Source organism: Schistocerca serialis, chromosome 11 (assembly GCF_023864345.2).
Source record: "Schistocerca serialis cubense isolate TAMUIC-IGC-003099 chromosome 11, iqSchSeri2.2, whole genome shotgun sequence".
NCBI classification, from domain to species: Eukaryota; Metazoa; Arthropoda; class Insecta; order Orthoptera; family Acrididae; genus Schistocerca; species Schistocerca serialis.
In genome coordinates, this window is record NC_064648.1 from 177,835,836 (window position 1) to 177,863,176 (window position 27,341).

General features: G+C 42.2%; 1 protein-coding gene across 1 annotated transcript in view; it reads right to left on the minus strand.

Annotated features, from left to right (window-relative positions):
• LOC126427231 (basement membrane-specific heparan sulfate proteoglycan core protein) overlaps positions 1–27,341 on the minus strand; it is a 792,772-nt gene that overhangs the window by 76,451 nt on the left and 688,980 nt on the right. The window contains exons 61-65 of the mRNA XM_050089468.1: positions 24,030–24,263; positions 22,262–22,462; positions 15,527–15,690; positions 11,849–11,945; positions 6,686–6,976 (exon numbers count right to left, since the gene is read on the minus strand). Of these exons, the coding sequence (XP_049945425.1) occupies positions 6,686–6,976; positions 11,849–11,945; positions 15,527–15,690; positions 22,262–22,462; positions 24,030–24,263 (987 nt within the window). The remainder of the gene's footprint in view (positions 1–6,685; positions 6,977–11,848; positions 11,946–15,526; positions 15,691–22,261; positions 22,463–24,029; positions 24,264–27,341) is intronic.

The window sequence follows — 27,341 nt, forward strand, 5'->3', positions numbered from 1 at the left end:
CACTGAGTGTATAATACTTGTTACTTTTGTTTTAAGATAAAATGGAGCACTGTGAGAGCTACTTTATGTAAGGAAACGTTTACAGGCAACTAAGACATCATGTAATAGCACTGTTTTTAGAAACTAGTATGTGTATGTAAGAAGTTACGTGTTATGATTAGTGAAAAGAGGAAAAAAGTAAGACACCTAAGAAAGGAAATGTAAACAAAATGTCAGAAAGTGATAAAGTGAAAGGTCAAATTAGGTAAGAAAAGAAAGTTTGCCTTAAGTTAGCATTACCCAGTGCTCCAATACTTACATGAGAAGTGGCTTAGGGATAGATTAAAAATCTCACACACTTTGTATTAAATATTTTAATGCCTACACCATGGCATCAGCATTTAAGTATTTTTACATTCTGTTTAAGAAACTGTTTTACCTATTAGTTCTCATTCAAAAATGCAAAAACAACCCTCAGCAGAGATGCACTAGTATTAGCTAACTTCACTTCTTATGCACTTCTAAAGCAACACAGAGTGGGCAAGCTCTCAGCTGTTGCACAGATCACATTGGTATCAATCTCAGTAACAGCTCAACTTCACCAGAAGAAGAGTGAATTTTTATCAGCTACAGATGGTCACCAATCTGAGACTGTTAACGGATGACACTGTCGTGCACGGGAAACCGTCGTCTCGGACTGACCTCAGGTCAATTCGGGGCAACTGGCACAATTTATATATGGTGCAAGAAGTGGCAACTCACTTTACGTACGGATAAGAGTGTGAGTCATTGCAAATGACAATATTAACAATTTGTTGCTCGAGTCACAAAGAGAGTTTCTCAGGGGCAGAGAGGTTTTTTTTTTTTTTTTTTTTTTTTTTTTTTTTTTTTTTTTTTTTTGAAACCATCTATACAGTGATCTAGGTTAAAGTCCCAAGTATCACACACTGCAACCATTCACCGTTTGGGCCCTCGTTAGCAAGTAACTGACAACAAAAAATTGTATGATGCTCTGTAGCAATAACAACAAGCGTGTAGTTCAAAGCAGTGGTGTATAGTAATGATTAAGATATATTCTAGATACACTGAAGTTTGTGTGTTCTTATCCTATCAGACACTTTTAATTTATATTTGTAAATATTTATGGAATTGACTTAATTTATTTTTATTCAATTAATTGGGTTAAATACATTTTTTTATTTCTAATCCTTTGCAGTGTCAATCTATTAATTTTTTATTTGCTCGCATTTTTTCTCCGTATGATTCAATTTTCCATTTGGAAACTGTCCATGTAGTTTTCATTATTTCTTTGTATTAATTTAGATTTAATTTCTTCCACAGTTATCATTTTATATTTTGATCCATGTTTTATTTGTAATCCATTCTTTCGTTTAAAACTTTATCTGCGTTATTGAAACCCAAATAAATATTTTAAATTTATCACTTGTAGTAAGATAATTTTGGTCAAAGTAGATTTTGGGATATATATATATATAATGGAAGGAAACTCTTTGTCTTTAAATATGTCTGCTTGTGTCTGTATGTGTGGATGGATATGTGTGTGTGTGCGAGTGTATACCTGTCCTTCTTTCCCCCTAAGGTAAGTCTTTCCGCTCCCGGGATTGGAATGACTCCTTACCCTCTCCTTTAAAACCCACTTCCTTTCGTCTTCCCCTCTCCTTCCCTCTTTCCTGATGAGGCAACAGTTTGTTGCGAAAGCTTGAATTTTGTGTGTATGTTTGTGTTTGTTTGTGTGTCTATCGACCTGCCAGCGCTTTTGTTCGGTAAGTCACCTCATCTTTGTTTTTATATATATATATATATATATATATATATATATAAAAAAATTAGAGGGAAACATTCCACGTTGGAAAAATATATCTAAAAAGAAAGATGATGAAACTTACCAAACAAAAGCGCTGGCAGGTCGATAGACACACAAACAAACACAAACATACACACAAAATTCTAGCTTTCGCAACCAATGGTTGCCTCGTCAGGAAAGAGGGAAGGAGAAGGAAAGACAAAAGGATATGGGTTTTAAGGGAGAGGGTAAGGAGTCATTCCAATCCCGGGAGCGGAAAGACTTACCTTAGGGGGAAAAAAGGACAGGTATACACTCGCACACACACACATATCCATCCACACATACACAGACACAAGCAGACATTTGTAAAGGCAAAGAGTTTGGGCATTTTTTGGGCAGAGATGTCAGTCGGGGCGGATGTACAGAGGCAAAGATGAAGTTGAAAGACAGGTGAGGTATGAGCGGCGGCAAATTGAAATTAGAAATTAGCGGAGATTGAGGCCTGGCGGATAGCGAGAAGAAAGGATATGCTGAAGGGCAAGTTCCCATCTCCGGAGTTCTGACAGGTTGGTGTTAGTGGGAAGTATCCAGATAACCCGGACGGTGTAACACTGTGCCAAGATGTGCTGGCCGTGCACCAAGGCATGTTTAGCCAGCACATCTTGGCACAGTGTTACACCGTCCGGGTTATCTGGATACTTCCCACTAACACCAACCTGTCAGAACTCCGGAGATGGGAACTTGCCCTTCAGCATATCCTTTCTTCTCGCTATCCGCCAGGCCTCAATCTCCGCTAATTTCTAATTTCAATTTGCCGCCGCTCATACCTCACCTGTCTTTCAACTTCATCTTTGCCTCTGTACATCCGCCCCGACTGACATCTCTGCCCAAAAAATGCCCAAACTCTTTGCCTTTACAAATGTCTGCTTGTGTCTGTGTATGTGTGGATGGATATGTGTGTGTGTGCGAGTGTATACCTGTCCTTTTTTCCCCCTAAGGTAAGTCTTTCCGCTCCCGGGATTGGAATGACTCCTTACCCTCTCCCTTAAAACCCATATCCTTTTGTCTTTCCTTCTCCTTCCCTCTTTCCTGACGAGGCAACCATTGGTTGCGAAAGCTAGAATTTTGTGTGTATGTTTGTGTGTCTATCGACCTGCCAGCGCTTTAGTTTGGTAAGTTTCATCATCTTTCTTTTTATATATATATATATATATATATATATATATATATATATATATATATATATATATATATATATATATATATATATATATATATATATATATATTTTTCATGAGGGAAAAATATATCTAAAAACAAAGATGATGTGACTTACCGAACGAAAGCACTGGCAGGTCGATAGACACACAAACAAACACAAACATACACACAAAATTCTAGCTTTCGCAACCAACGGTTGCTTCATCAGAAAGATGTAAGGAGAGGGAAAGACGAAAGGATGTGGGTTTTAAGGGAGATGGTAAGGAGGCATTCCAATCCCGGGAGCGGAAACACTTACCTTAGGGGGAAAAAAGGACAGGTATACACTCGCATACACACATATCCATCCGCACATACACAGACACAAGCAGACATTTGTAAAGGCAAAGAGTCTGGGCAGAGATGTCAGTCGAGGCGGGAGTACAGAGGCAAAGATGTTGTTGAATGACAAGTGAGGTATGAGCGGCGGCAACTTGAGGTTGAGGCCTGGCTGGTAACGAGAAGAGAGGCTATACTGAAGGGCAAGTTCCCATCTCCGGGGTTCTGACGGGTTGGTGTTAGTGGGAAGTATCCAGATAACCCGGACGGTGTAACACTGTGCAAAGATGTGCTGGCCGTGCACCGAGGCACGTTTAGTCACAGGGTGATCCTCATTACCGACAAACACTGTCTGCCTGTGTCCATTCGTGCGAATGGACAGTTTGTTGCTGGTCATTCCCACATAGAAAGCTTCACAGTGTAGGCAGGTCAGTTGGTAAATCACGTGGGTGCTTTCACACGTGGATCTGCCTTTGATCGTGTACACCTTCCGGGTTACAGGACTGGAGTAGGTGGTGGTGGGAGGGTGCATGGGACAGGTTTTCCACCAGGGGTAGTTACAAGGGTAGGAGCCAGAGGGTAGGGGAGGTGGTTTGGGGATTTCATAGGGATGAACCAAGAGGTTACGAAGGTTAGGTGGACGGCGGAAAGACACTCTTGGTGGAGTGGGGAGGATTTCGTGAAGGATGGATCTCATTTCAGGGCAGGACTTGAGGAAGTCGTATCCCTGCTGGAGAGCCACATTCAGAGTCTGATACAGTCCCAGAAAGTATCCTGTCACAAGTGGGGCACTTTTGGGGTTCTTCTGTGGGAAGTTCTGAGTTTGAGGGGATGAGGTAGTGGCTCTGGTTATTTGCTTCTGTACAAGGTCGAGAGGGTAGTTGCGGGATGCGAAAGCTGTTTTCAGGTTGTCGGTGTAATGGTTCAGGGATTCCGGACTGGAGCAGATTCGTTTGCCACGAAGACCTAGGCTGTAGGGAATGGACCGTTTGATGTGGAATGGGTGGCAGCTGTCATAATGGAGGTACTGTTGCTTGTTGGTGGGTTTGATGTGGACGGACGTGTGAAGCTGGCCATTGGACAGATGGAGGTCAACGTCAAGGAAAGTGGCATGGGATTTGGAGTAGGACCAGGTGAAACTGATGGAACCAAAGGAGTTGAGGTTGGAGAGGAAATTCTGGAGTTCTTCTTCACTGTGAGTCCAGATCATGAAGATGTCATCAATAAATCTGCACCAAACTTTGGGTTGGCAGGCCTGGGTAACCAAGAAGGCTTCCTCTAAGCGACCCATAAATAGGTTGGCGTACGAGGGGGCCATCCTGGTACCCGTGGCTGTTCCCTTTAATTGTTGGTATGTCTGGCCTTCGAAAGTGAAGAAGTTGTGGGTCAGGATGAAGCTGGCTAAGGTAATGAGGAAAGAGGTTTTAGGTAGGGTGGCAGGTAATCAGCGTGAAAGTAAGTGCTCCATCGCAGCGAGGCCCTGGACGTACGGAATATTTGTCTATAAGGAAGTGGCATCAATGGTTACAAGGATGGTTTCCGAGGGTAACAGATTGTGTAAGGATTCCAGGCGTTCGAGAAAGTGGATGGTGCCTTTGATGAAGGATGGGCGACTGCATGTAATGGGTCGAAGGTGTTGATCTACATAGGCAGAGATACATTCTGTGGGGGCTTGGTAACCAGCTACAATGGGGCGGCCGGGATGATTGAGTTTGTGAATTTTAGGAAGAAGGTAGAAGGTAGGGGTGCAGGGTGTCGGTGGGGTCAGGAGGTTGATGGAGTCAGGTGAAAGGTTTTGTAGGAGGCCTAAGGTTCTGAGGATTCCTTGAAGCTTCGCCTGGACATCAGGAATGGGATTACCTTGGCAAACTTTGTATGTAGTGTTGGCTGAAAGCTGACGCAGTCCCTCAGCCACATACTCCCGACGATCAAGTACCACGGTCGTGGAACCCTTGTCCGCTGGAAGAATGACGATGGATCGGTCAGCCTTCAGATCACGGATAGCCTGGGTTCAGCAATGGTGATGTTGGGAGTAGGATTAAGGTTTTTTAAGAAGAATTGATAGGCAAGGCTGGAAGTGAGAAATTCCTGGAAGGTTTGAAGAGGGTGATTTTGAGGAAGAGGAGGTGTTTCCCGCTGTGACGGAGTACGGAACTGTTCCAGGCAGGATTCAATTTGGATAGTGTTTTGGGGAGTTGGATCATTAGGAGTAGGATTAGGATCATTTTTCTTCGTGGCAAAGTGATATTTCCAGCAGAGAAAAATATTATATATATATATATATATATAAAATAAAAAAATTAATTTGATGATTAAACTGACAGGGCAAAGGATTAGAAATTTAAAAAATTACATTTAAACCAATTACTTACATGAAAAATAATGATTAAAGTAATTTGAATAAATGTTTAAAAACAAAAATTTACAAGCGCCTGACAAGATTCCAAGCTACAATCTTCAGCACATTGGGAATGTATCTTAACCACTAAGCTACACCAACGATCTCAATAACATTGCTATTTTTAAGGCTCCAGTGCATCAAACAAAATTCTTTTCTGAGATTACTTTCAAAAGGGCATCCATTAGGTGAATGGCTGTACTCAGTACCTGCACTGCCATACAGATGGTTTCATAAAGCTGATCCCACACCTGAGGACCCTCCCCTTGTCACTCATACTGGTTAAATAACTAAGTATAATGTTGCAAAATGTCACATAATGGGATGAGCATGTAGGGAAGGTGAATGGCTGCCTACAGGTTACTGGAAGAATTTTGGGGTGTATCACCTACCAAGGGGACCCATTCTCAAGTACTGCCACTACGAAAGAGGCATCGGGGTTGCAAAGAGATTTACTGTAAAACTATGAGAGTGTACATTCTGGGAAGTGCCACGCAACGTATCACTTCCTTTCACATACGTGCAAAGAAATCAATACAGTGAAAACATTAGAGAAGTAGAGCTCACACAGGGTTTACTGACTGTCCACAACAGCACTTGCAGATGGAACATTATGAGACGGCTTGTGGCTCAGAGTTGCAAACGTAGATGTGCAACATCTCATTCACAGTGACTGTGCAGTTACTATACACTAACTTGCAGCAGGCTGCTGACAATGTAATACTTAAGCAGCGAACCTGTGAACACCACTAGGCAACTCCCACATCTCGGACATTGGCCAGTTCGACACTGTGATGCAGTGTTAATAGCTAAGTGGACAAAGTGCATACGTAAGTGACCGAGGGAGTAGACAGGAGCCATCACTGGACTTACAGGTGCCGAAACGAGAGCTCGCCCACTCACAAACGAACAGCTATTAGGGTGAGGGAGGACTCTACTAGGCGGCGAGGCACGTCACTCACGCTCGACACGCAGGTCGATGTACTCGGAGAACTGGCGGTTGCCGGGGTAGGCCTCGGTCACGGTGCACACATAGCGACCCGAGTCCTCGGGCCGGACGTCGTTGAGCACCAGGGTGTCCCCTCTGCGCGTCGACGTGGGCGGCAGTGGGCGACGGTCGTAGCGCGTCCAGCTGTACGAGGCTCCCCTGTCCGCAATCTGCGACACCCGGCACTGCAGCTCTACGCGGCTGCCCACGTTTGCCGTCTGGTCGCGCTGGACCGGGGAAGTTACTGGTGGGCGCGACTCGTAGTCTGGAAGATCCAAAGAGATGTAAGTACTTTAAAATGTTAAAAACCTAATTCTTTAAAGAATCGAACCCCCACGTATAAAACAGCTTCGAACATCTGTTTACATTGCAAATGAGTTAACGTGTTAAATTTGATGTTAAGCGTACAAGCAAGAAAAATTTTGGAGATGGTTTGAAATTATGTTTAAAGTTTGTCATAAATCACAAAGTGCTCTCATTATCAAACACTGGATGAACACAGTCTGGATAATTTGTGTTCTGTTTTAAGTGAAAGCTAGTTTTTGATGCATCTTAATGCTTATGATGTCCTATCTCCTGAACTGGGTGTTGTATGTAATTTTGCAGTGGTGTATGAGGATACTCTCAGCAAAATGGGTTTTGAATAGAATCAGGAGTAAACAAGTAACAAATTAAAATGTCACACCTGATTATGCAGTTTTACTGCGTGAAGAGACAAAAATGTAGTGAGCATAATTTTTTTTTCTTTTCATTGTTTTGTGGGGCATTTCAGCAAGAAAAGTTTTGTAACGGTTTGAAATTACGTGGAAAGTTTGTCACAAGTTGCTGAATGTTGTCATTCACAAATACTGGGTGAATATAGTGTGGGTTGCACACCATGTGTTAAGCCATCCTCACAAGGGAAGAGCTAGCTAATGCTGACATCGAGCTGTATGATTTTTGTGATGTCATTTCCTGTTATTTCATGTTGAGGAGCCATTACCTCACATAAAACACAAAATAACTTCTGTGATATTTCTGCAAGGTGCTATGAAAGGTAGAGCCAACAAGAGGCAAAGATGCTCTCTGCATCACAAGCAGAAATTGTGAGATACCATATTGTATTTGTGTTTTCAGTTTGTAACTTATACCCAACAAATATATGCTGTTTCTAAGCAAATTGAGGAACTCTCGAAAATGTGTCATTGTCGGTACAATCTGATGTAACAAAATGACAAGGAATGTCATACTGGCAATCAAGGAATTTTTATATTTAGTTATATATAAAAACAAAGATGAGGTGACTTACCGAACAAAAGCGCTGGCAGGTCGATAGACACACAAACAAACACAAACACACACACAAAATTCAAGCTTTCGCAACAAACTGTTGCCTCATCAGGAAAGAGGGAAGGAGAGGGGAAGACGAAAGGAAGTGGGTTTTAAGGGAGAGGGTAAGGAGTCATTCCAATCCCGGGAGCGGAAAGACTTACCTTAGGGGGAAAAAAGGACAGGTATACACTCGCACACACGCACATATCCATCCACACATACAGACACAAGCAGACATATTTAAAGACAAAGAGTTTGGGCAGAGATGTCAGTCGAGGCAGAAGTGTAGAGGCAAAGAAGTTGTTGAAAGACAGGAGAGGTATGAGTGGCGGCAACTTGAAATTAGCGGAGATTGAGGCCTGGCGGATGACGAGAAGAGAGGATATACTGAAGGGCAAGTTCCCATCTCCGGAGTTCGGATGGGTTGGTGTTGGTGGGAAGTATCCAGATAACCCGGACGGTGTAACACTGTGCCAAGATGTGCTGGCTGTGCACCAAGGCATGTTTAGCCACAGGGTGATCCTCATTACCAACAAGCACTGTCTGCCTGTGTCCATTCATGCGAATGGACAGTTTGTTGCTGGTCATTCCCACATAGAATGCATCACAGTGTAGGCAGGTCAGTTGGTAAATCACGTGGGTGCTTTCACACGTGGCTCTGCCTCTGATCGTGTACACCTTCCGGGTTACAGGACTGGAGTAGGTGGTGGTGGGAGGGTGCACGGGACAGGTTTTGCATCGGGGGCGGTTACAAGGATAGGAGCCAGAGGGTAGGGAAGGTGGTTTGGGGATTTCATAGGGATGAACTAACAGGTTACGAAGGTTAGGTGGACGGCGGAAAGACACTCTTGGCGGAGTGGGGAGGATTTCATGAAGGATGGATCTCATTTCAGGGCAGGATTTGAGGAAGTCGTATCCCTGCTGGAGAGCCACATTCAGAGTCTGGTCCAGTCCCGGAAAGTATCCTGTCACAAGTGGGGCACTTTTGTGGTTCTTCTGTGGGGGATTCTGGGTTTGAGGGGACGAGGAAGTGGCTCTGGTTATTTGCTTCTGTACCAGGTCGGGAGGGTAGTTGCGGGATGCGAAAGCTGTTTTCAGGTTGTTGGTGTAATGATTCAGGGATTCCGGACTGGAGCAGATTCGTTTGCCACGAAGACCTAGGCTGTAGGGAAGGGACCGTTTGATGTGGAATGGGTGGCAGCTGTCATAATGGAGGTACTGTTGCTTGTTGGTGGGTTTGATGTGGACGGACGTGTGAAGTTGGCCATTGGACAGGTGGAGGTCAACGTCAAGGAAAGTGGCATGGGATTTGGAGTAGGACCAGGTGAAACTGATGGAACCAAAGGAGTTGAGGTTGGAGAGGAAGTTCTGGAGTTCTTCTTCACTGTGAGTCCAGATCATGAAGATGTCATCAATAAATCTGTACCAAACTTTGGGTTGGCAGACTTGGGTAACCAAGAAGGCTTCCTCTAAGCGACCCATGAATAGGTTGGCGTACGAGGGGGCCATCCTGGTGCCCATGGCTGTTCCCTTTAATTGTTGGTATGTCTGGCCCTCAAAAGTGAAGAAGTTGTGGGTCAGGATGAAGCTGGCTAAGGTGATGAGGAAAGAGGTTTTAGGTAGGGTGGCAGGTGATCGGCGTGAAAGGAAATGCTCCATCGCAGCGAGGCCCTGGACGTGCGGAATATTTGTGTATAAGGACGTGGCATCAATGGTTACAAGGATGGTTTCCGGGGGGTAACAGATTGGGTAAGGATTCCAGGCGTTCAAGGAAGTGGTTGGTGTCCTTGATGAAGGATGGGAGACTGCATGTAATGGGTTGAAGGTGTTGATCTACGTAGGGAGAGATACGTTCTGTAACGTACCTTCCCTACCCTCTGGCTCCTATCCTTGTAACCGCCCCCGATGCAAAACCTGTCCCATGCACCCTCCCACCACCACCTACTCCAGTCCTGTAACCCGGAAGGTGTACACGATCAGAGGCAGAGCCACGTGTGAAAGCACCCACGTGATTTACCAACTGACCTGCCTACACTGTGATGCATTCTATGTGGGAATGACCAGCAACAAACTGTCCATTCGCATGAATGGACACAGGCAGACAGTGTTTGTTGGTAATGAGGATCACCCTGTGGCTAAACATGCCTTGGTGCACAGCCAGCACATCTCGGCACAGTGTTACACCGTCCGGGTTATCTGGATACTTCCCACCAACACCAACCTATTACAACTCCGGAGATGGGAACTTGCCCTTCAGTATATCCTCTCTTCTCGTCATCCGCCAGGCCTCAATCTCCGCTAATTTCAAGTTGCCGCCACTCATACCTCACCTGTCTTTCAACAACTTCTTTGCCTCTACACTTCTGCCTCGACTGACATCTCTGCCCAAACTCTTTGTCTTTAAATATGTCTGCTTGTGTCTGTATGTGTGGATGGATATGTGCGTGTGTGCGAGTGTATACCTGTCCTTTTTTCCCCCTAAGGTAAGTCTTTCCGCTCCCGGGATTGGAATGACTCCTTACCCTCTCCCTTAAAACCCACTTCCTTTCGTCTTCCCCTCTCCTTCCCTCTTTCCTGATGAGGCAACAGTTTGTTGCGAAAGCTTGAATTTTGTGTGTGTGTTTGTGTTTGTTTGTGTGTCTATCGACCTGCCAGCGCTTTTGTTCGGTAAGTCACCTCATCTTTGTTTTTATATATAATTTTTCCCACGTGGAATGTTTCCTTCCATTATATTTATATTTAGTTATTTTCATATAATAACACACGTGGTATGAAAGCAGCCATTTTAAGGCAATGGCGCATTGAGAATTCACCAAAAACGCTTTGGTCTTGGCAGGATTTCGTTATAATTGAATGTCAATTAATAACAAAATCAGCCATTAAAGCCTCCAGTATATTGTAAAATAAAATAAAAGGTCATTTGTAATAGATGTTCGAAGTGGCATAGTTGGTAGAGGCACCGAGTTATGAAATAATGTGTGGTGGGCTTGTCTCTTGCTGTACGCAAATTTTGTTTTTCATCTCCATGTTTTCTAAAAGGTCGTGAGTTATTAAATTAATAGAAATATTTTCTGCAATATTCGATGTTGTGTAAATATAAGTGCATTCTCTCAAAGGAGTGAGTGTGTCCAATTTTGTGAAGTATTATAAGCTGATGTCCTTACTGACTGGACACAGAATTTTTTATCTTTGTCCTATGACATGTTCATGGATACTGAAGTTTTTATTTACGTATACTACAGATAGAGCAACATGACTAGCATATGGACAAGAGAAGAAATGTGTGTTTTAATAAAGCTAATGCATGAATTTCACACACATCCATTTTCATAAACACTCTGTGTTTTCGGAGCCAGATACAGCTGACAGTTGACGCTGGAGAGTGCTGCAGTCACAAATCACATTAACTAGCTCATCCCACGTGACACGGCCGCTGTCACTCGTGAGGCTGGTTTGCCCGTGTGTGTCCACATCGACATTACCTGCCCTGTATTGTGTGAGGACGAATTTAAGCTGCTTCAAGACATTTACAAAGTTTCTAACTGTATTATTTAAGTTACTGTTAAACTTTTAAAATAAGATTATGACAGCATTTTTGAGTTCTATCAATAATTGTAAGAAATACTGAAAATAAATTTTTTGCCTCTGGAAGCCAACCTGCAACTGAGATTGTGCCTCCAGCTAACCATTTAGTAACGTAGATTTGTGCTGGAAAAGTTTAAAAAAGAAAACACCAGGGTTAAATTCAATATTACTGATTCTGACTGGTAATCGTCTTGTCAGCATCTCCATAGGACAGAGTGCAGAACATGTTGCAAAAACTTACCTTCGACAATCACTTCTGCGGCACCTTCTGCCTGTCCATATCTGTTGGTTGCTAAACAGATGTAGCGTCCCGTATCAGCGACAGTGATGCCCTGGAACTGTAAAGGAATGGGCATTTGTTTACCCATTGCATTTGTTCTTGTGACAGCAGTAGCAGATACAGCAAGAATACTACAATAGTTCACTGTCAGGAGGTTCGGTAGGTACAGAGTAGGAATGAAACACTGAATATATGACGAAGTTGACATACTGTAAATAGTGTCACTGCAGAAGAGGAAGAAACAAATGGAGAGAAAATGGGGGCCAATGAACATACACAGTGCAAGGAAAAGGTAGATTGCTACTTATTGTAAAGATGACACATTAATTTGTAGACAGGCACAACTAAAAATACTTACACATTAATGCCAGTCCGATCTGCCGGAGAAGATGATCGTGTGTGCGTGAGGTGTGCTTGCTTGGTGAATGACTGTCTGTGGTTCCTTTTTGATGAAGGTTGTGGCCAAAAGCTATTGTATAAGTGTCTTTTAGTCACGCTTTCTGTAACTTAATGTGTCATGTTTACATTAAATAGCAACCTATCTTTTTCTTACACTGCCAATGTTCCAATCTGTGTGGGTATATATAGCCCTTGACGCCCACTATAATCAAATTTATAACTGTGACGTATGAGACCACATATTCACAGGAACATTGGTGCACCGGGCACATACTGTTTATCTTGGAGACAGCCTTACAAAAGAACTAGAACATCTACAGTTGGTGTTCAAAGATAACAATTACTCTCCACATATGATTAATACAGCACAAAGGAGGAAGAAACTTGACCACCCACAACATCATGAAGATAAGGAGCCATTCAAGTCCAGGGTGATCCTTCCATACATCAGCAACCTTTTGACTGCCAAAGGTTTTTTGTTCTTCTCGGTTTGGTAAAGGATGATCTGGGATTGTGTACGGCCAAAATTTACGAAATTCATTCCCCGTGTGGCAAAGCTTACATAGGTCAGACGATACACACAATACGTGAAAGGTGCGATGAATATGCGAGCCACCCTTGCCTTTTGCAGCCCAGTGAGTTGGCCACAGCTGAACATCGTTTTACCACAGGATACTCAATGGATTATTCTGCCACAAAAATCTTGCACCTTGTGAGATCCTTTTGGGATTCAGTAATTAAAGAATCTGTGGAAATAATACATCTAGCACAAGATCTTATAAATTGTGACAGCAGCTTTCAACTTACTTCTGAGAGAAAGCATTTTATTCATGATGACATCTTAGATTTGTTTTTAGTGGCACGAGTGCACATTCCGACAGAGGGCGGACACGTAGTTTCATCTTTACGCGTGCAACTGCACGCCACAGATGGAACAGTATTTGCAGAGGGTGCGGACTTTGACAGAAAATGCTCCTGTGATGGCTGCCAACGCGCTGCGCCAAATTTTAGCAGTGTCCATTGGTGGACACCTGAAGATGGCTGAATGGTTGCAGCCGAAACATTGCAGTAAGAAGCTAACGTGATCTGGCTACACTCTCGAAACCTCATAGAATATAAGTCACAAGGACTTGTCAAGCATTTGACACACATGTTGTTATATGACTTTACAATGCACCTTGACACATTTTACCTGATGCTGCAGCCTGATGATAGCTTTGTACGTGAATGGATTTAGAGGTCAGTCTTTAATATTATGTGTGACGTACGGAAGTAACTAATTCTTATTAGGGTAAACTGATTAGAAATGAACGGATGGGAAAAGTCTCCACTTCGGCCACACTTCTCCCAACCAGTAGAGTGGTCGCTTTTCCCGATCGGACGCCATTCGGCGTTAATGGTTCACAAACGACGAAGAATTACATCTTTAAGCTGAAAGACATTATTTAAAGAGGGACATTGGGAAAAATGTGCACTTCAAAATTCAGCCATGTGAATTGTTTGTTGATATACCTTAGTTGATGGGCCTTATTGTGGCCTTTTTTTAACAATAAAAATAACCCTCTTTTTTGAAAATTATGTAATTCAGAAATTGTTTTTAGTCTAAATTACAGTTTTCGATTCAGTTCGATCCTCAAAGTAATAATCTTTTCAAAATTTCAGTGCTGTTGCCTCACAGGCCTAATTATTTTGATTCCAAAAAGTGTAACTCTTCTGGAATAGCATTTTAGCTCGTAAATATTTCAATTAGGAAATTACAGCTTCCAGAAAATTCTCTGCATGTGTTTTGGAAATCCCAGTGTATGCTAAAACTTTGCATCACAATGCAGATCCATCAATTGGGCTAGTTACTAATCAAAATAAATTATTTACCTAATGTGAATAGTATACTATCTCCTGCATGAGTATTTAATATGTAGAAGTTATGTATTTTAACATTTTGTATTTTCCATCCTATGTCTATCTTTAAATAGGGATTGTGGGAAGCTCCACAACCAGTCTGCATCCTGTAGTCATTATGTATACTTGTATGTCTCCAAGTTAGCAGCTAGCATTCAAAGAGTGCAGTTTCTGCGTTACACGTTAGACAATTTGTTCATTTAGTCAGTCAGTGTTCAGTAATCGATGGTAACCGAGCCGCCCCAATTCTTTAAAGAATCAAACTCCCATTTATAAAAAACTTTTCAAACAACTGATTACTTTACAAATGAGTTAATGTGTTAAATATTTAGCGAGCCATAAACTGCTTTCCCCTCATGACACTATTGGACAGGCATCCACAGCCAAACTTTTGCATGTTCAATAAAACCTGCTGCAGCTGTTGCAAACAGGGACTGATTTTGTAATTTATATTACACCATCACATGCAAACATGAATAAAAAGAAGAAAGAGACTGTAAACAATATTGTTCAAAGATCACAGTGATAAAAAAAAGTTCTACACCTTTATACTGATGTGTAGGAGTTATTCAAGTTGACACTTGCTATCTTTACTAATACGTTGAGTTTTGTACACCTGGTTCTCAACTGTTTCTTTTAAAGTTTATTGGATGTTATTTACAATTCTGCTTATGTGACCCTTTCCTCAGGGCCTACATTTTGATATCTTGTCAGTTCGTGTATGGCAGTCGGTGTTCCGTCCTGGGGTTGTGTCAGCTAAGGCACTATTTGCTCTATACATTATACTTCATCTCCTTCCTCCCCCCGGTGCTTTTTATAACCATTTCTCTAGTTTCATTTGTTCACAGGTTCCAGTTTTGTTGCCCTGTTTTAATCCACGACTATCACTTTTCGTGAAATTTCCTAAATTTTAAAGAAAGGACTTGGCCACTATAACGTAAGTATTCAGTCTTGCTGACACTTTTTACCACTGTCATACGGTCTTTGCACAATGTTGTTTTTGGTCTCTTTCTTCAGATATGCATCTGACGAAGTAATTTAGATTACAAAACTTGTCGTGCATTTAATCAAGGCGTCGATTATTGCATTTTCTTTGTGAATGTGCTGCCCTGTAAAATGAAGTCTACGAATATTAGAATATTAATGTACAGCCGACGATCTTCACAGTTAATGATATTAATAAACCCACATAAATACGAAAATGTACCCAGACGGTGTCGTTCGAAACTAATTTCAAAATAACTTTAAATCGTATTCCGTCTGTGAACAAAAATTAACGGGAAGGGGACTACATAGGAGCGTAAAAGCGGGCGAGTAAATTTTCGAAGTGTCGGGACGCACCTGAAGAACGCCGCCGGACGTCGTGACGGAGGGGGGCAGTCCACGACCCACGGCCTGCCACCTGATGTCGATGGGCGGCGTGCCGACCACAGAGCACTCGATGCGTGCGGAGTCACCCGGCCTCACCACCTGGTGCTCCGGCTCTAACCGGATCCGTGGCAGCTCTGCAGTGTATTGGAACATAGGAGTTAGTTCCGCACAACACATATCTGACACAGGAGATTAATAATACGAAAGGAACAGATTGCTACATGACAAAGAAAGGCACTGTGGGGCAGACACATAGAAAGAAGAGTGATAGACACTGTCAGCTATCACACTATGTCCTTCATCAGATGTAGATCTCTCTCTCTCCCAAACACACACACAACTCACTCATGCACGCCCACTGTCTCCTCCGAGTGTTGTGGTGTCAATGCTCTGTCGGTCAATACTTCATCTCTCTTACCTACTATACGGGAACACTGTCTTCGTAATGAGTCGGCTTTTGCATCTTCCAGTGCTCGTTCGGCTGAATGCTAAAGTAGTCAATTGAAGTTTTGCACTGTTGTTTATATTTCCTTAGCCATATTTCCTAATTTGCAAAATATTCAATTAGAGAGTAACACTTTACAACTAATTGGACAGACCTCTCCCACTCTACTGTCAAGCAACAGGATTTCTCAAACTGTGTTCAATGAAACACTAGTGTTCTGCGGGAAGAGAATAAGTGCTCCATGAAAAACTGTTAGTAACACGGCACTTTTTTCCATTTTGACAGTTTTATTATTATTTAATTTCAGTATGACTTCTGTGTTATTTCTTACAATTTACAATTAAAGCTTTCACTGAAAAACCAGTTTTTCTCATTTTTAAAATTTTTTATTAACCTTCAAAATAAGCAAATTGTTCTATCAAAGTACCAGGACTCTCAAAGTATTGTGTCAGCACAAAGTATTGGAACCCCTGGTCTTGACCACTTCCTGGACATAATAATTTTGTATTAAGACAATTATGTTAAATTATTTAAATTAGATGAAATAAAAAGGTTAGGGAAGACAGGAAAAGGACAGGCAGATCACATGAACACCAGGTGGAGACAGACTCATCTCTACAGGACAGACAGGAATATACAACTTCTGAAAGCTGGTACTACAATTTTCTCCTGTTAAGCAGTACTTGCAATTTATGTCTTGTACTTTTAAAGAAGTTTCATAAATTAATTTTCCTCTCAAAAACCATGAGATTAAATACACTTTTATCACATACTAATAACAAAACAGCACTCTGAACTTTGAATGTTAAAAATATTAATTTATAAAATCTACTATTTCAATTTAGTCTCCAATCATTTTAAAACTATCAGATATGCACATATGTAATAATCAGACAAACAGTCAGAGCATTTAGGATTTCTGGTATCTTTTGCTTAAGTAACATCAAACTACTGCACAGTGGATCATTAATTCTCATATTTTTCGTTGCTACCTCTTTTCAATAGTGAATGAAATACTACACGCAAAGGGCTAATGTATACTTCTGGATGGTGGATGTGATACAAAATATAAACCGTTCTATTTGTAGCAGTGAGTGCTGCATATCACCATCTTTTGGTATTACACACAATCACAAGAGGTTTTTCCGTATCCTATTTGTGACAATCATAGCAATTAAAAAATAAACAAATTATAACTTTTCCATGTTTGCAATATTGTGTCTTATTTAACAATGCTTTCTAACACACAAGGGGGTAACAATGTAATTTTCACTAAGACCCACATGAAATCCGTATCCCTTATGTGTCATTAATACTGTAAATTATGACAGCAAACATAAAATAACATCCTTAAAACTACCATCTACATCCTTTTACAATTACTGTTTGTGATATGCATTCAACACATATTACTGATTACTGATAATTAATATTATCTTGCAGTGTGAGCTATATTTTTAATCTCCTCAACTGCAAAACATATATTCAGTGTTTTGCAATGCACTACATAACCCACTAGATACACAAACACTAGTAATAAATGTTACCTCTTTCCTTCAAAGGGCATTTCTTGCCTTTCCAGTAAGCAAGCAGGAAACAGAGAGAAGAAATTTAATTGTAGCTGACACTCATGTACAAATAGTACGTAATGCTGCTTCACATAACAGACTGGTAATTATCTACGTCTACATTTACAGTTTACAAACCATCTTATATTTCCTGTTCGATTCACAAATGGCGTGCGAGGAAGGGTGTCCATAAAATAAGGTTCCCAATATTTTTTTTCACAGTGTAAAACATGTTTATTTCATGAATGCGTGCATTTTTGGAAATTTCAGACTATAACCTATTTTTCTACATAGTCGCCACTGAGGTCAGCACATTTTTGCATGCAGTGTACGAGCTTTTGAATGCCCGAGTCAAAAAAATCTGCCGCCAAGCTGCGCAGATACCTGAGAACTGCTTCTTCCAGCTCTTCTGTCGCCAAAATGCGTTCCGCCAAAGCTTTTCTTCATGTCAGGGAAGAGATGGTAGTCACTTGGGGGCTAAGTCCACACTGTAGGGTGGGTGTTTGACAATACCCCATCCAGGTTTTGTGATGAGCTCATTGGTGGCTTTAGCAGTGTGCGGTTGAGCGTTATACTGATGCAAACACACCGCCTTGGACAGCATACCACTCCTCTCGTTTTGAATTGCACGAACTCTCACAACAATACCCTCTTCCTGTCCCAAAACACTGTTGCCATCACTTTGCCGACACTTTGCGTTTGAATTTTTGCGATCTCGGCGACTCTGGGTGCTTCCATTGTTTGTACTGTTCTTTGGTTTCGGGTTTTCAGTAGTGCACCCAAGTCTCGTCTCCAGTGACAATGGAGTCGAGGTATTCCTCGGGACGAGTTCTGTGATTCTTTGGCCGCTTCAACACGTTGACGTTTGTGGTCTTCGGTCAACATTCTCGGCACCCACCTCGCAGAAACCTTAGCATACCCTAGATGCTTCATCAAAATCTTGTTAACAGAGGTTTTGGGTTTTGCTGACATCAGGAATCATTTCGGAGAGCTCACGAACCGTCACTCTTCGATCTGAGTGGACCGCTGCCTCCACTTTTACGATTGTTTCGTCAGAAACAGATGGCCGTCCAGAACACTCCTCATTGTGGACGTCAGTACACCCTTTCTTGAACTCTCTGCACCATTTGCGCACGTGTTGTACGCTCATACACTTGTCTCCATAGATTTCGCATAGCTGGGAATGGATTTCTGCCGGCGCAATGTTTTTTGCTGACAGGAAATGGATCACCGAGCACAGCTCCCACCTGGCGGGCTAAGCGAGGGGGAGATCCGTCTGCAGGCAGCTCGCTAGGGAAGGGATTCGGAGTGAGGGAACCGAGGTACACTACAGGATCACAGGATCCACCGTAACAGCTCTTTTCAGGACTGTAGTGCCACGGGAACCTTATTTTACGGACAACCCTCATAGTTGGTAAAGCTACACGTGACATCTAATTTCTATAATGTTCTCATCCTGATCATTTTGCAAGACGTATGTGGGAGGAAGCAATATGCTCGCCCCCAACTCTTGTTGGAATGTACACGGTGCTGAAGTTTCAACAGTAAATCTCTCTGTGGTGCACAGTGCCTTTTTTTGTGTCTGCTACTGGGGTTTGTTGAGGATCTTTATAACGCTCTCTCGCCCAGTGTTTCACAGATGGTCATGTAAATGGAGATGTAATTAAAAATTCAGCTTTCCATTCATAGAGATAAGTTGGAAAGCTCGAGCACGCCAGCTGCTAAATCTACCTTATTTTCATTCAGCAGTGAGTCACAACTTGATCAAAATAATTGCTTGTTGTCAACGGGCATTCTACAGCTCATGAAACGTTTTCCTGAAAGAACTTTTCAGTCCACAAATAACCCTTGCCTAAATGAGAGAAACTATTGTCAATGGCCACCTTAGAAGCTGAACTAATGATGAAAATAGACATTCATTTATGTTCTTGCAAGTTTTGTTTTGCCAATGAGGAATAAAGGAAGGTTCTACTATGGAGGTGCATAATTCCTCAACCCGTCAGCAGTGTTGTTTGATACCCGATTATACCCTTATGATATTAATAAACATTACTTTTCTACTAACCGTGCACTGGATAGATATGTACATAGTAGAACTGTTTGTGATTAGTAGAACTGTTTGTGATGGGAGTCACGAAACACTGTGTCTACTTTACTGCATGATCTATGGCTTTCAGGACATCATATGGGAAAAAAAGTGCATTGTGTTTCACACAAGTGATGTTTTTGGGAAGAATGAGCTCATTATGTTCAAGCTCAGGATTCTACAACAAACGGACATTGGATGGTTGTTTTGTGGATCACTCCTGATATTCATTTTGTAAATGGGTTTGGCTTGTTCTTTCTTCCAACCACAAGGGACAGTTTTTAGTTTGAGGTATCTACAGTTTATTATGGTGAAAAAGCAGCTGATAGCGTACCGTCAGGCCCTGGAGCTTTGTTCAATTTTTATGGTTTTAGCTGTTGGTCAATGCCACATACACCAGTATCCTGTACCACTCATCTTTGCGCTAGTGCAGGAATTTAAATGGGGCAATACCTATCTATTTTCCTTTATAAACGACCATTTGAAAATGGAGGTAAGCATTTCTGCTTTTGCTTTGCTTTTCTCAATTTCAGCCTCAGTTTTGTCCACGAGTGTTTGACACTAACTTTGCTCTCTATAGCAACCTTTACATACGATCAGAATTTTTTTGGGTTTTGGGAAAGAATTTTTGACAATATTCTGCTATGGTAGTTGCTGAAAGCTTCCATATTGTCCTCTTAACAGCCTAACAGGTTTCATTCAACATTCTTTATCTACAGCCTATGCTTTGCTTTACACTTATTATCCAATAGTCCCTATTTCTTTGTAAGTTTCTATACAGTGACTGTACACGACAGAGGGGCATGAACTATGTACATTATCCATCTAGTGCATGGTAAATTGTTTTTTTCTTTGGCCACTTTTCCACTACTTGCTGCTGCTCAGACATAAATGTTTTGAGTTCCTCTTTGACACGGGACGCAACTGCTTCTTTATCTAACTTAGTGAACATGTTGAGCTTCCTACCTATTTTACCAGTCTTTTGTACTTTATTAACCAATATTGCTACAGTTGCTGCAATGTCATTGATAGCACACCGGTAAATGCAAAATGATGCCTCGCTCGGTGTAAGGAGCGTAAACATTGGACGATTGAACAGTGCAAAAACGTTGTGTGGAGTGACAAATCATAGTACACAATGTGGCGATCCGATGACAGGGTGTAGGTATGGCGAATGCCCGGTGAACGATATCTGCCAGCGCTTGTAGTGCCGACAGAAAAATTCGGAGCTGGTGGTCTTATGGTGTGGTCGTGTTTTTCATGGAGGGCGCTTGCATTCCTTGTTTTGCATGGCACTGTCACAGTACAGTGCCTACATTGATGTTTTAAGCTCCTTCTTGCTTCCCACTGTTAAAGAGCTATTCTGGGATTGCGATTGCATTTTTCAACACGATCAAGCACCTGTTCATAATGCACGGCCTGTGGTGGAGTGGTTACACGACAATAGCATCCCTGTAATGGACTGGCCTGCACATAGTCCTGACTTGAATCCTATAGAGCACCTTTGGGATGTTTTGGGATGCTGACCTCATGCCAGGCCTGACCGACCGACATCAATACCTCTCCTCAGTGCAGCACTCCGTGAAGAATGGGCTGCCATTCCCCAAGAAACCTTCCAGCACCTGATTGAATGTATGCTTGTGAAAGTGGAAGCTGTCATCAAGGCTAAGGGTGGGCCAACACCATACCGAATTCCATTATTACCGATTGGGGGCGCCACGAACTTGTAAGCCATTTTTGGCCAGGTGTCCAGATACTTTTGGTGATAATGGTGTAAGCTGCAAGCACCACGTTCAGCAATTTGCACTGAATGGTGTGCTCTGAAACACTTGTACCTGCATCAGCAAGAAACTATGTCACCAGATCAGCTACAGATTGCCTCTTATCTTGCTTCACAGTGCACGCAAGACTCTGAACTCCCCCGTTCTGGGATGACAGGTGAGTGTCTGCCATTTTGCTTCCCCTTTGCGGTTTTACTGTGCTTCAACCACTTCCCACAGATACTTACGACAGTAGTACGTCATGATTACAACAGTAGTATGTGAACAGACAACCAGTTTCATTACTAGAGAGGTACTCATCCCAGATGCAAAGTCATAACATGCTGCCCTTTTAAAATAATAACAAGCAGTCCAGATTGCCATGGTACCAATAGTTGCCACATGCATTTCCAAGAAACGGCTACTAAGGTGATCTGGAACCTCCGGTCTGAAGATTGTCGTACAGACCAAAACCAGTTACTGTAATTTAAAATAAGTATTTTATCGCAACATGGACTACTTTTTATTATTAAAGTATTAAGCACGATCAATGAAGTTCCTCAATGATGTCAAAACTTACATTCTGCCTTTCACTGAGGTCACTGCCACTAATTTCCCCATTTACGCTCCATACTGTCGCAACAATGATTTCCACTTTTATCTCTGACCTGCTTGTGTACTTCCCTTACTATATCACGTGCCCACAATGCCACCCAGCACCACACAGTCTAGCAGTGGGCACTGCTAGTAATGCTTTGGCTTACCAGTGTACTTACTTCTTCGATGCACGGGGAGTCAGCTCTTACGTTACACCCCGTACGTCAGACGTATTCGGACTGAACTCACCGATCAGCTCGACATAGGTACTGGCGCTGAAGACGGTCTGACCCGTGGGGCTGACACCCTGGCAGATGTACTCGCCCTCGTCCCCGTATTGCACATTGCGCAGGCTCAGGATGCCGTCGCGCTCGTAGCTGTTGCGTGGTAACTGGCGGTTGTCCGGCCGTATCCAGCGCAGGAAGATGCGGTCGATCTGGGGGTCACGGCCTGCAAATGGGGAGCGGGTAAGTGTAACGGTATTGAATGAAACGAGTTTGACTCGCAGTGAAATGTACAAAAACGTAAGACAATACTGCCCCCACCACTTAACTCAGAAGATAAGACTGAAGAAAGGCAAACTTACATTTGCAGGATTAGATAGGGCTTTTGACACAGTAGACTTGAACACACTCTTTGAATAGTAGCAGGTATAAAATACACGGAGCAAAAGGTTACCCGCGATTTGCATAGAATTATGGCTGCAATTACTTGAGTTGTAGGTCATGAAAGGGAAGCAGGATTGAGAAGGTAACAAGACAATCTATTTGATTATCCCTCAGGTTATTCCATTTGTAACAAGTAAGGCAAATTGAGAAGAAATTTGAGAAGGGAATTAAAGTTCTGGCAGAAAAATAAAAACTTTCATGTTTGTTGATGTCACTGTAATACTGTCAGAGAGAGGACTAGGGAGAGCACTCGAACGGAACGGATAGTATCTTGCGAAGAGTTTACGAGAAGAGTATTAGCAGAGGTAAAACAATAGTAATGAAATGCTGCTGAATTAAATTACGTGGTGCTGAGGAGATTAGAGTACGAAATAAGAAACTAAATATATAGAAGAGTTTTGCTATTGGGTAAAAAAGTAACTGTTGGTGGGCAGAGTAAAGATAATATAAAATGTAGACTAACAACAGCAAGAAAAACTTGTCTGAAAAAGATGAATTTGTGAACATTAATATAAATTTAAGTTTCAGGATGTTTGCATGGAGCAAAGCCTTGTTTAGAAGTGACACCTGGATTGTAAACAATTCAGACAAGAAAAGAACAGAAGCTTTTGAAGTGTGGTGTTATAGAATAATGCTGAAGTTTTGCTACGTAGATCACATAACTGTGAAGAGGTATTGAATAAAATTGGGAAGAGAAGATATTTGTAACACAACTTGGCTAAAATGAGGGATCAGCTATTAGGACACATTCTGGGGCATCAAAGAATTATCAATTTGGTAATGGAAAGAAGTGTGGGGGATTAAAATTGTAGAGGCAGTAAGCAGACTGAAGTGGATGCAGATTGCAGAAGTTATGCAGAGAGGAAGAAGCTTGCAACAAACTAGTGTGGAGAGCTGCATTAAAACAGTCCTCAAACTGAAGATATTAATGTAATTGCAATTCTCTGTTATCTGCTATCATTTATGAGACAAGCAGAAGTTGAAGATAAGAACCAGTTGAACATACCGATACCAAATATCAAGTTCATCCCACAATGTTACGATGATGTGCCACGTGCACAAACAGAAACCTAACAAGACAGTGACAATATTCATTTGCATCTTTACGTGTTTTTAGAATTTAGTCTGTCACGACAGACTTAACTGTATCGTAGCCAAAACGTCTAAGTTAGTTCAAAAGGCGACAATTTGGTTGAGAGTTGGCAAAGCCGACATCAGCAGAGCCCGAGGTCTAGGTTATGTAGAAATGTGACATTTTAGGTCCACAGTAAATTAGTGACAACGTAAAGCTCACATTTGATTGCTTGCAAACTTATACTATTTACTGCACAGATAATACTCTGACGTACCTGAGAGGGAGCAGCGGAGATCGCCACTACCGCCGACCGGCAGCTCGAAACGCTGGCTGGATACGGTGAGGCCGGGGTATTGCGGGTATCCGGGCCTGGGAGTCGGTTCCTTGACTCCCCCTTCACCTTCGGCGCCGGTCTCCTGGCCGAAAGGTGGCTCGGTGCCGTAGGGACGAGTCGGCCGCGGATACGGAGGATAGTAAGTGTCATTTCCAGGTGGATACACTCCGGCACCTGTTCACATAAAATAGTCCCGAGCTAGGAAAAGGACTGCAAAATTACATATAACTGAGTAAGAGGTGATGACCAAACAATAAAAATGGAAGTGTAACGAAGTGGATGGATATGTGTGTGTGTGCGAGTGTATACCCGCCCTTTTTTCCCCCTAAGGTAAGTCTTTCCGCTCCCGGGATTGGAATGACTCCTTACCCTCTCGCTTAAAACCCACATCCTTTCGTCTTTCCCTCTCCTTCCCTCTTCCCTGATGAGGCAACAGATTGTTGTGAAAGCTTGAATTTTGTGTGTATGTTTGTGTTTGTTTGTGTGTCTTTCGACCTGCCAGTGCTTTCGTTTGGTAAGTCACATCATCTTTGTTTTTTGATAAATTTTTCCCACGTGGAATGTTTCCCTCTATTATATTAATATCATTAATTTGAACCCAACAATTACGTTTGTTATTGTCACTGTTGCATTTCGAAATCTTTCCTGTCGTCTTATTTTCTCTTTGTGTTTTTGCCAGTAGTTTCACTTTGTATTCACCTTCTCCTTTTTACCGTAATCTGCTATACAATTTTATCCCGCCTATATATACTCAATAATACGTAACCCACTTCCAAACCATAACCAAAAAAATTGTTTTTTGCCGCTTTCAACACTACCGCTGCTATAAAATCCACCGTTTCTAGTTCACAAACAGTTCCTTTCACCTTTTAAACAACCATTTCGGCTATTTCTAATAACTTTCGCTTTATTTCCATTTCCGTTTTTCCCACATCACTGATAATTTTCAGCCGCTTCCCACAGGTTTTAACGTCATTATTTCTCCGTCAGACAATTGTTAGCCTCATTTTCATAATCTGCCACCACAAAACCACTCCTTTTAATACATTACACTCAGTTTTTTCGAAATTTTCCCGAATTTCTCCGTCCTCTAGCGTGTTTTGGCGGCAACACAACCACCTAACCTTTGTGCACATCGTTGTCTACCAACCCAAGTCCAACATAGCCCAGCTGTAACCAACACCTTTTCGCCTTTTTCACACCAGATCTCCAGTTACTTTCCAGTTCACCTTTATCTCTCCCCATATATTTTTATTTTCGTTTTCATTTCAGCCTCATGTTACACTTTCCACCTTCCAATTCCATGTCACCCTCACAACACCCCCACAACGACCCCATTAAGTTTTATTTACATTCCCTCCGCAAACATGCCTTCGCCCTAGCCAGATTACGCTCCCATATTCTATTTTCTCAGGCTTGTCTGACATTTGGCATTACCCCCAAAGGCCTCACACTTAAAGTTCCCATCTCTGGCTGCAACCCTTCTTTCCAACAGTCCCTATACCAGTTCCAAACTGAACAATCCATTGCCCTCACCCACCTAATCCTTCACCTACACATCAACTTAGCCAATGAACACACCCGTCAACTCCTATCCTTAATAAAAGTCCTTAATCTTTCCTCTCCCACATCCACACCGGCTGTTCAGAGCATCCTAGGTGGATGGATATGTGTGTGTGTGTGTGCGAGTGTATACCCGTCCTTTTTCCTCCTTTTTTCCCCCTAAGGTAAGTCTTTCCGCTCCCGGGATTGGAATGACTCCTTACCCTCTCCCTTAAAACCCACATCCTTTCGTCTTTCCCTCTCCTTCCCTCTTTCCTGACGAGGCAACAGTTTGTTGCGAAAGCTTGAATTTTGTGGGTACGTTTGTGTGTCTTTCGACCTGCCAGCGCTTTTGTTTGGTAAGTCACATCATCTTTGTTTTTTGATAAATTTTTCCCACGTGGAATGTTTCCCTCTATTATATGAAGTTATTAGTGTTTTTTACGAATGTGTGGTGTGTGTGGTGTCTTTTCTTTCAGATGTGCCTGGGGGGGAAAAAAGTGTGCAGAATCCACAGCTATGAAACATATTAGGCAACTGGAGGAGGAGGGGGAGAAAGGAAAGAGATTACTGGTATCAGCTGCATCAGGACTTTGTGTGGCATAGGCAGCAACGAGTGAAAATGTATGCCAGACCATGCCGGACCAGGATCTCCTGCTTACTAAGCAGTTGCTTTAAGCACTGTCCCACTCGGACATAACGTTCAACTGTGAAAACTATCACGGCTTTCCTCTCAGCTGACTTACATTCCCACCTAGTGCTACCTATCCGGTGTCCCCGGTCGTGTCGCCCGTGCGCGGATGCCGACTGCAGATAGGTGGCTCTAGGTGGGAATGTGGGACGGCCGAGATAGTCCGCACGGTTGCGATGGACACTATTTCTGGATGGTGCAGTGGTTAATGCAACTGCCTAGTATGCAGGAAATCCCAGGTTCGAATCCTGGTCCGGCATACATTTTCACTTGTTGCCATTGATGTCACACGAAGTCCTGATGCAGCAGATAGGAATAAATCCTTCCCTTTCTCCCCCCTCCTCTTTTAATTTGTATAATTATTTGTGTGTTCCATAAATCAGCAGCATAACATTCTTTTAGAAACCAGGTTTTAAATTGTAAGACATTTCCAGGGGCAGATTTGGATGCTGAGCACAATCTATTGATTATGAACTGTAAATTAACACTGAAGAAACTGAAAAAAAGGAGGGAATTTAAGGAGATGGGATCTGGATAAACTGAAAGAACCAGAGGCTTTAGAGAGTTTCAGAGAGAGCATTAGGGGATGATTGACAAGAATGGGGGAAAAAATACAGTAGAAGAAGCACGCGTAGCTTTGAGAGATGAAATAGTTACGGCAGCAGATGGTCAAGTAGGTAGAAAGACGAGGGCTAGAAGAAATCCTTGGGTAACAGAAGAGATATTCAATTTAATTGATGGAAGGAGAAAATATAAAAATGTAGTAAATGAAGCAGGAAAAAGGAATACAAACATTTCAAAAATGAGATTGACAGGAAGTGCAAAATGGCTAAACAGGGATGTATTCAGCTAATTTACTGAGTTAAGTTTTAATTGTAATTTCTGCAAATTAAACTTAGAACAATGTGTAGTTTCAGCACCTATTATTGTGATGATATATAAGGGCCCGATTTTTGATCACAAGACAGTCGGTCCACGGCCAAGTTTCAGAAAAGAAACCTGTGTTGGTGAGAACAACA